Raw genomic sequence first — 10,142 nt, 5'->3', positions numbered from 1 at the left:
TTGTATACAACCTGTAACTACTTATGTTTGAATTTATTTTCCCCCCTTGCATCAACAAAATGCACTTATGCTAAATATTATACAAGACTATACTATTTTAAGTGTAAAGGAAGCATGCTTTCTTACTGAATGGGGTCAGGAATGCTTCTGTGGAAGCCAAGAGTCAACACTGACTTGATGGCACTTTACCACCTCCTGAAGCCACCTAATGGCACAGCGAGGAAGTAGCTTGCCTAGGGAGCAAGAGGTTACAGGTTCGAATCCTCGCTGGTATGTTTCCCAGAATATGGGAAACTCCCATATCGGGCATTAGCGATATAGGAAGATGCTGAAAGGCATCTCATACTGTGCAGGGGATGGCAGTGGCAAACCCCTCCTGTATTCTACCAAAGAAAACCACATGGCTCTGTGGTCGCCAAGATGGCACAACTTTACCACCTCCTGAAGTTCTTTCATTCTAATAGCTCCCCAAGTTTTGACAAAAAGTAGTTCCTGGAAATCTTAAGTCTGCTCACTCCTGTTGTAGATGTAGCCCCTGAATGTATGCAAGATGTATATTCACCATTGTGCATGGACACTAAGACTTCTGGCTTTGATAAGGGAGAAGAATGTTCTTATCTACTAAATACAGAAATTGTGCCATTTTGGGGAAAGTGTGGGAGAGTTGCTTTGTGCACAAGTTCTAGTTCCCCTCTAAGGTTTAATAGCTCATTTTCTTTTGTTACATAATCTTAAGTTTCAGGATCACTTCTGAAAGCCAAAAAATAAAAAAATAAAAATCCTCCCACACCATTATCACTTACACAAAAATGAAATTTATTTCTTCATGAGCATCAATGAAAGACTTAGTTTTCCTTCTCTTGCACAGTCTTTGTTCCACGCAGTCTGCCAGTACGACGGGCTGCAATAAGACCAACTTTGCGACCAGCGGGAGCATCTCTTCTGATGGTTGAAGGCTTACCAATATGCTGATGGTTACCACCACCAAAGGGATGCTCAACAGGCTGTGGAAGGAACAGAAGGAAAGGGTCAGAAGCAGAGCCAGGTGTGATTTCAGGGGAAATAGAATGACACCTCAACCCAGCAATACTGAGGGCTGCAGCAGGAGCTACCTTACCTTACCCTTTGCCCTGATGGGATTGAAAACAATGCTGCTGCTATGAAGGAAAAAGGGGGGTTGAACTTCAAAAACAAACACCAACAAGAAAATGAAGTTCATTTGGTCAGTGCCACTGGATTTCACCTTTGTGGCACCAGTACCATAATAAGAGGGATGGCTCCCAACTTACTAATACATTTGAAGTAACTCCTATAAACAGAAGGGGTTTAGGACCTTTTCTATTCACAGGAGTATATGTTAATGCGTAGTCTGAAAGTGTCAGTATGAAGAGATACAGTACATCTTATGCATGCTAAAGGAAAGATTTCACTATGGAAAACTAGCTGTATATTAAGATAGTTTAACCAGAATATGGAAAGATGGATACTCAGTATTGCTGCAGTAACTAATCAAAGGAGCTACAGAGATAGAACATCTAGAATTACTTACATTCATAGCCACACCACGAACACGTGGCCAGCAGTTTCTCTTTGCCTTGTATTTGTGGTAAGCCCGTCCAGCTTTCAAAATAGGTTTGTCAATACGGCCACCACCAGCAACAATACCTAGACGATTTAAGAGTTTGAATAACACGTCTGTTAGAATTGAGTTTTCAAAACGATCAGCATGACGGTTAACAGAGGGCAATGTTTACCAAATTGTTGTCCATAAGTGATCATTAGTGTTCAACTAGTTATGCTACCATTTTATTTATCCTCCTTTGCACATACCATCAAGCAGCTTATAAATACTAAATTCCTAGAAAATACTTCCACACTTTATGGAATTCGGTTTGTCAAAGTTATACTTATCTTATAAATCATACAGCTATTTTTAATAAAAGCTTATAGATGCAATAACCATCTAGAGAAAGTTCTGACATGCCCTGCCATTAAAAGCAATTTCCAAATTACAACAGACAAATGCATAGATAAGTTCAGAGTCACAGCCAATTTCTATCAGATTAATAACCTTCTTGTACAGCACAGTTTTCCCCAACATCTGTGCTTTCCTGCTGTCCACATAAGACAAACCCAGTTAGTCTATGCAGAACAGACTGGCACACAGACATTAAAAATGGCAGCAAGTGAACATTCCAATCTCCCAGAGCACACAATTGCTGAATTTAACAGTCACCATTTTGACAAAAGAGCCAACTTCAAAGGGAAGTCTGAAATTGCTAAACTAGAAAACCAATTTAATCATTTTGGTCAGTACCAGGATCTTTTCCATCACCTCAGGCTTTAAACTAGAAAGCCAAGAAGACTGTGCTATCAGTCACTATGCTAGTGTATTTTATACCCTCACTATTTACAGTTCTCTGTATGTGGTACATGTGCATCTGATTAAGTGAATGGCTTGTAGTATAATAAAACTGTCAGTCTATGGTGCAACATGAGTCCTTTTTGAGATTTACAACTAAATCTCTTAACATTACACAAAATATATGCTTTTCAAGATCTGAAAGCACACCTCTGCAATCCAGTTAGAATATGCAGTATTTACATATGTGAAAGAGCTAAACAAATAGTTTAATTAATGAGGGCAGAGAGCTTAACAAGCATTTTAGATAACTTACCAACAACTGCTCTGTTTGCAGATGAGACTACTTTCTTGGAGCCAGAAGGCAACTTCACCCTGGTTTTCTTGGTTTCAGGATTATGGGAGATAACTGTGGCATAGTTTCCAGAAGCACGAGCTAGTTTGCCACGATCACCAGGTTTCTCTTCAAGACAGCAGACAATGGTGCCTTCTGGCATAGTGCCGACAGGCAGGACATTGCCAATATTGAGCTGAGCTGAAAGAGATGTACTCGTGTATATTAATATATTTGTTGCTTAAAATAAATAAAAGCAGTATTAAACTGTTCTGCAGTCTCTCAGTAGCTACTTCATTTCAAAGAAATATGTACAATTGCCTTAACTCACCTTTCTTGCCACAGTAAACAAACTGTCCAGTATGAATGCCCTCAGCTGCAATGAACAATTCTGTTCGTTTCTTAAACCTGTATGGATCACGAAAAACGATCTTGGCAAGAGGAGCTCCTCGACCAGGATCATGAATGATATCCTAACAAAATAAAATTGCAAATTAAGAACCATGACTGATTCCAGATTTTTAGATAAGGTTAAATGTAGCCTATTCCAATGACTATTATTGTGTGTCCATTACATTCTTAAGTTTTAATATAAACTCCCTTTACGGTCAAATTAACATTGTGACATACCATTAACAACTAGATATTACATTCTGATAAAACTTTATGAATTATCATACATTGAACACATTATGCAAAAACCCAGCTCCCTCGAGAAGTCCATAATGCTGGGGAAAGCTGAAGGAAAGAGAAGGACAACCAGTAGCAAGAGGTGGATGGACTTGATTACAACAACAATGAATGCACCACAGAGAGACCTTAAAGGCCAAGCTGAAGACAGATCATCCTAGAGAATCGATCTATGTGGTTGCTAAGAGTCGACACCAACTCAACGGCACTCAATCAATCAAAACTTTGAGCTGCCTTGTTTCCACATAGTTAACGACCACACAGGAACGATTGTCAATCAAGGGAAGACCTATCTGAATGGTTTGAAAAAGGACAGTATCTTTTTATATTCCTTACTCCAGCTACGGACTCATCTTTATATATCTCTCTCTCTCTCTCTCCCTCCCTCCCTCTCCATATCCAACTTGGCTTTCAATTTACACATTAGGTCTTCATTCCTTAATATAGCTCTCCAGTCTTTTCAATGAGGCCTTGCAAAGCTGCCATCTTGGTATGTATTTAGCCCCACCCACCCCCAAACTCATTTTATTCCACTCATGTTTTCAGAGTTCCTACATTTAGCTATTGCCTACAGTAATCCATCAGACTAGAAGAAACTACTACAATTTAGTAAAGCACAAAATCCCCAGAACACCTCTGAGCTAGCGTGGTGGTGTAGTGTAGCAATGTGCCCGGAACAGTTCCAGAGGCAGAGGTGTTCCGTTAAGGGCAGGGAAGGGTGCACTCACCCTCCCACCACATTTCCCCCGTGTTCCTCCCTGCCACCCCGTTGCCCTCATCGGCCGGAAGTGGCCAGAAGTACTGGGCGCGGATGCGCCTGTCGCGTGTGCATGGCAGACAGGTGCGCGTGCACACGAGCGCATGTGCGCCCAGTGCTTCTGGCCGATGAGGGCAACAGGGAGGAACGCTGCCTTCCTGAGGGGCTTTATAATAACAGAGCAGCAGGAGGGGTGAGTGCATCCTCCCCTGCCCTTAAGGGAACATCCTCATTGCCTTCAGAACGCTGAAACAGCCCCGGTAGCCGAAACATTTGGGGCTCAAGCCTAGTGTAGTGGTTAGAGTGCTGGACCAGGACCGGGGGAACCCAAGCTCAAATCCCCATTCAGCCATGATACTTGCTGGCTGACTCTGGGCCAGTCACTTCTCTCTCAGCCTAACTTACTTCAGAGGGTTGTTGTGAGGAGAAACTTAAGTATGTAGTACACCGCTCTGGGCTTCTTGGAGGAAGAGCCAGATATAAAATGTAAATAATAATAATAATAATAATAATAAATAATAATCTCCACAGTACTTGCCTTTACAATGCCCTTAATGTAGCCATGTCTCTCAGCAAAGTCAACAGCTCTCAGCTTTGCTGGGCCCTTTCTGTGCTTCACATGGGCCCTGAATACAGACCCTGCACCTTTTCTTTGACCTCTGATGACACGGCCCATTGTGCACTGGAAAACAAGGGAGTTTTAAGAACACTTAATCAGATGATACGCTTCTCTTTAGGGTGGAAAGACTAATGTATGTTACCATGTAACAAGTCATGCTTGGTTGCAATTTAACTCTCCATACCATCCATCATTCTGTTTAAACATTATACTCTATCTAGAATACCCAGTTTTCAAGAATCATGATTTAGGTTTGGTTTTTTTCAAACTTGTATCACTATTATCAAGTATTACAACAGAGCACTGCTGTCAGTTTGAGTCATTACTCAGGATTCTCAAAAATAATATCAAAGCTGTGAAAAGTTAAGATGCAACATTTACTACATGACAACTTATTTTCTTCTCTCTTCCCAAATGTCATATTACAGGTAAACAATCTGGTTCTGTTACCTTTTAGAACTGTTTTTTAAATGTGCATGTTGCATCTCCTACTGCTTTCAGAACCAAAAGCTTCTTAATTTAAAGTATGATGCAGGGGCTACGCTGTTCTCCCCAATTAACTTTAAAAAGTGGTCTCTGAATTAATAGAATTAAATAGAAGAAGACAACATCTTGAGTCTTGAAAGTTCCAATACAACCCCTAAAACTCACAAGAAGAATGAAGATGCTACAAACACAGGGACCCTCAAATGCTGCTCATTAAGACTAAGAAGCAATTTGCTGAAAGCAACTCGGATATTCACAGGACATTCAAAGATTAAAAGCAGAATTCTGGCATATGGTTATAAGGTAGGTTAGGCATTCTCAGCCTAACCTACCTCACAGGGTTGTTGTGAGGACAGAAATAACCATGTACACCGCTCTGAGCTCCTCGGAGGAGTATATAAGTGTAAAAATAAATTAAATAAAAATGGCTGCCATTACCAACACTTAATAAAGAACAGGCAAAGGAAAAACAAAGGGTCAGCTCGGGGCCCATAAGCGGCTTCTCCTCTTCCCCGCACTTTCTTGCAAGTCGGTCTCTCGCCACCACACACGCTCCCGCCCACGCCTCTACCCAGGGCTGCAAGAGAATCCGCGATCGCGCTGCCGGGGGACGCTAATTTCCCAATACCGCACGCCCGAAACCCCATGAGAGGAGCCAGCCAGTCTGCAATCCCAAACTCGGGGAGGCATGGAAACGGCCGAGGGCGACCAGAAGCGTCCGGCAAAGCTCTCAGTTACCCCGATGGAGACGGATGATACCGAGCACTTTTAAAAGTCTTACCTCAGCCGAGGCCTAGTTCAGAAAGAAGGAAGCTAAGGAGGTCACGACAAAGGAAGCCCTTCCGGCCACGACGGAAAGCTACAGGCCCAGTCCCCTCAGAAGCCTGATGGGAAATGTAGTTCTGGCATTCGGGAACTGGAATGCGCAGTGACGGCGGGGGGTTGGGGGAGCCCCACCACTCGATCCCTAGACAAGCTCCTCTGACGGGCGGCTCTCGAGGCGGTTCAGAGCAGGCAGGCATGAGTTTCCCCATCATGCCATCCTAGGGGAAGAGGACTAACCTAATGCTTGTTATCTATCTATCATGCTAACCCCACCCCAAAAATGTTCGTATTTAAAAGTACCTCAAGATGCTTTGTTTTTATTTTCACAAAGAAGACCAAAGCGTCAGTAAAGGACGCAGCCCCTTTATTCTTTCCTCCACAGCAAAGCACGATTCAATACAAAAGGTATTCCACCTCTTTGTCGCCAGGCCAAGGATGCCCAGCCCGGGGCTCATCCCCAAATCACCAAACACGAGGCAGAGACCTGCCATTGTCTGTGCCTTTAATCGTTGGCTCATTACTAGAGGCTCATCAGAGCCCCGACGCCGGAGCGTAGCAACCGCCTTCCGTGTGCGCTGCAGAATCCGGGCGATCATGCAGCGGAAAGAGCCCCTGCAATACAGAATACCACCCAACGGACTCAATTACACACGCGATTCCCCGCCGACACGCGCAGTTACACGGAATGCACGTCGCCTTCCTTTTAGCAACCACCAAGGGGCTTTTGCTCTGCTAGTATTTTTCTCTGCTTTTGCTATGAACAGTCCGCTACATAACATTCGAAGATATATTACTGCATCTGTAAGCAGGGATGCAGCCAGAGGAAAAGTTTGAGAGAGAACTCCTCCCTTTTCTTCTCTTTTCTCTTTGAAGGGGAAAAAGAAAGACACTTTTGGAGGGAAGAAAAATATGCTTGCCGGATTGAAGATATATGTTATTGAGTTTGACCTGGGGGTGGGTGGGGTGACCTCAAATGCTATGGAGAAATCTGCACTCCTTTCTGCAGGTGAGAAAAGCTTCACCTGCTGGATTGCTGTGTATATCAGGATGGCTATTAGGCCCTGCACAAGCGGGGTGTGTGTGTGTGTATCAGCTCTAACTCGGGTCACCAGAAAATTAGAAGACGCTGCTTTTATACACATGCATTGAAAGTGTTGCTCTTTTTCAGGAGCGTAAGGAGGCTGACAGCGGCCTGTGTGCGGCCGCCACCGCAGCCCCCTGGCCCCGCCCACCCCTTGCATCTGATGTCAGATGCAGGAGCCCTGCTAGCCACACACCCCATGTCTAATGTCAGATACTGGGGCGTGGTCTCTCTCCCAAACGGGGCCACAGGGCCCCGTTTAGGAGGGAGAGTGACCCGTGCTGCATTGGCAGAGCAGCTGGAACGAGATGTTCTGGCTGTGCTGCCAATGCAGCACAGGCCGATCTCCCTTCTAAACGGGGCCACACGGCCCCATTTGAGAGGGAGATTGATCGGCCCTGCTGTGTTGGCAGCGAGACCAGGAACAGGGAGAGTCACTCCGGCTGCGCTGCCAATGCAGCGCGGGCTGATTTTGGTTCCAAATGGGGCCACGGAGATTTGGGACTGAAATAACACCCCCCCACATCATCAGACGTGGGGTGTGTATCTGGGGCTGCGCTCATGGCCCCTGATTGGTGGAGGCATAGGTTCTTTGAACCTGTTCACCCAATGGTGGCTCCACCCTGCTCTCTTTGTATTGTTCCTTTTAAGCTTCAAGATAAGGAGCTGCATTGCAGGGATGTAGCTATAATTGAGCAGATGGGTTCAAATCTGTTTGATTTGGAGTGAGGTGCCATCAGTACGCTGATGATGCCCAGCTCTCACTCTCTCTATTCCATCTCAATCAGGAGAGACGGCTGAGGTGGTTGACCATTGCCTGGATGCAGTAATGAGCTGGATGTGGAGCAATAAATTGAAACTGAATCCAGATAAGTTGGAGGTGCTGTTTGTCAGGGCCTCTCGAATCCATGAAGTGAAGAGATACCCTATTCTTGAGGGGGTGGTAGTACCCCAGAAGGAACAGGTGCATAGCTTAGGGGTACTCCTGGATCTGTCACTGGAGGCCCAGGTGGCAGCGGTCGCCAGGAATGCCTATTTTCAACTTAGGCTTTTCCACCAGCTACGACCTTTTCTGGACAGAGATAGCCTGGCTACAGTGATCAATGCTCTGGTAACTTTCAGACTGGACTATTGCAATGTGCTTTATGTGGGGTTGCCCCTGAAGACAGTCCAGAGGCTGCAACTAGTGCAGAATGCAGCAGCAAGACCTTTGATAGGCACTTCTAGCTAGATGCACTTAGAGGAACTGCACTGGTTGCCAATTTGCCACCAAGCCAGATTCAAGGTTTTAACACTAACTTATAAAGCCCTGAACAACATGGGCTCCAAACACCTGAAGGAATGGCTTCTCCCATACTGACCTGTCTGTCAGTTAAGATCTGTAGGAGAGGCCCTCTTAGTAGTGGTACCATTGTCAGCAGTTAAAGGGGTAGGGGCACGTGAGAGGGCTTTCTCTGTGGTGGCCCCTTGGTTGTGGAATGCCATCCCCTCTGAGGTGCTCCAAGCTCCGACATTGTGCACATTCAGGAGAATGGTGAAGACGTACCTCTTTAACTTGGCCTTTGACTAGAGATGTAGTGGTTCTTCCCCTCTCAGGCACTATATTTTTTTACTGTATTTTTTATTTTATGATGCTGAATTTTAATTATGTTTTATATTGGTTTTATTGTAACCCACTCTTGAGAACTTTGGGTATAGGGTGGGCTAGAAATGTAAATAAATAAAAAAGAAATACCCCCCCCAGCTCCACCCCTATTTTCTTCATTATCTCCCTCAGTCTTCCAAAGGCTTGTCAGAGAGAGGGGCGAACACGGCCCCACCGGCCCTCTCCCCTAGCTACGCCCCTGCGTGCATTGCCATCCCTCATTTGAGTCCACAGGACTACAGCATCACTTTCAATTCATGTTTTTGGATAAATAGTTACTGTGCTGATCCATAAGAAAGATAGACAGGTCAACGGACCCCAAATGCTTGACATAAATTACAAAATGCTTGATGTAATACCATTTATTTGATGAAATGTGTTGGAAAGTAGCAAGCTTTAGATTTGAATCCTTTTTTTTTTTAGGTCGAGTAAAACCACCTGAGCCATTTTAGACATTTTTGCCTTTTCAAAAGCAGGACCCTTTATGCCAGGGGTTCTCAAAACTGGGTCCCCAGATTTTGCTGCTAGACTACAACTCCCATCATCTTTGGTCATTGGGGCTGGGGATGATGGGAGTTGTAAACCCAAGTTTGAGAACTGCTGCTTTATGCCATCTCAGTGACTGGAAGAGAGAATGACCTAGCCACGCAGTTTGTAGAATGAGAGCATAATAACTACCTACATCTCAAATGAACTGTGAGCATGAAAAACAGGTTTCTGCTTACCTGTAATTTCAGGTGCCATAATGTCTTGTACTGGCCCTGTTCCTATGTTTTTCCAGACCTTTCCCAATGTGCTTTATTGCATTTTAGTGCTGTCCTTCCTCCATTTCTTTCTTTATCCCCTTCCCTTTTTCCTTATGTGTTGTCTATTTAGATTGTGAGCTTTTGGGATGAGTTTTACCATTTATTTTATATTTGTATCTTTCATTTGTATAGCATCTTGTTTTTTAGGCACTTAAGGAATAATAAATATCATTACTGTTGTGCTGATTGGCTACCTGGTTCCCTTTGGGGAGACAAGAGAAACTTGGGGATGATAAATAATGGATACCAGATGCCATAGATAATTCCTTAGATAGTGACTGGATGCTTACTATTCTAGGGGTTACTGAATGAGTAAAAATGAAAAAAGGTGCTGCCACTGAAGTGCTCTTCTACTCTCTTTGCCTCAGCCTAGTTCCATATCTTTCTTTGGCACTCCTTCTCCTAATATCTACATTGGGTTCTCCAACAGGTGAAGCACCAGTGAAGGCGTTTGCAACTATATCATCCATCTCCTCTAGGGAGTGGCATTGGAACTAATATCTGTAGTTTCTGTTTGCTCTGCTTCATGTGCCTTGA

The 10,142-nt window shown here is 44.2% G+C and overlaps 1 protein-coding gene across 1 annotated transcript; it reads right to left on the bottom strand.

Annotated features, from left to right (window-relative positions):
• Window positions 1–792: 792 nt before the first annotated feature.
• Window positions 793–6,181, bottom strand: RPL8 (ribosomal protein L8). The gene is made up of 6 exons (XM_053310948.1): window positions 6,030–6,181; window positions 4,682–4,825; window positions 3,028–3,169; window positions 2,679–2,897; window positions 1,550–1,665; window positions 793–1,004 (listed from the first exon to the last, which is right to left on the bottom strand). Exons 2-6 carry the CDS (start codon window positions 4,817–4,819, stop codon window positions 846–848), a joined length of 774 nt encoding a protein of 257 aa, XP_053166923.1. The 5' UTR covers window positions 4,820–4,825; window positions 6,030–6,181; the 3' UTR covers window positions 793–845.
• Between the last annotated feature and the right edge of the window lie 3,961 nt (window positions 6,182–10,142).

The sequence above is a fragment of the Hemicordylus capensis genome, chromosome 3, assembly GCF_027244095.1.
Source record: "Hemicordylus capensis ecotype Gifberg chromosome 3, rHemCap1.1.pri, whole genome shotgun sequence".
In the NCBI taxonomy this organism is placed as follows: Eukaryota; Metazoa; Chordata; class Lepidosauria; order Squamata; family Cordylidae; genus Hemicordylus; species Hemicordylus capensis.
Note: the sequence above shows the minus strand (reverse complement) of the source record. Positions and strands in the feature narration are given on the sequence as shown.

What these genes read in the sequence shown, in the direction of transcription:
- RPL8 (XM_053310948.1), bottom strand. Translation starts at nt 4,819, where the DNA reads ATGGGCCGTGTCATCAGAGGTCAAAGAAAAGGTGCAGGGTCTGTATTC. An exon ending in ACATTAAGGGCATTGTAAAG is followed by an intron (nt 3,170 to 4,681) that starts GCAAGTACTGTG and finishes TTATTTTGTTAG; the next exon opens with GATATCATTCATGATCCTGG. An exon ending in TTCGTGGTGTGGCTATGAAT is followed by an intron (nt 1,005 to 1,549) that starts GTAAGTAATTCT and finishes TTCCTTCCACAG; the next exon opens with CCTGTTGAGCATCCCTTTGG.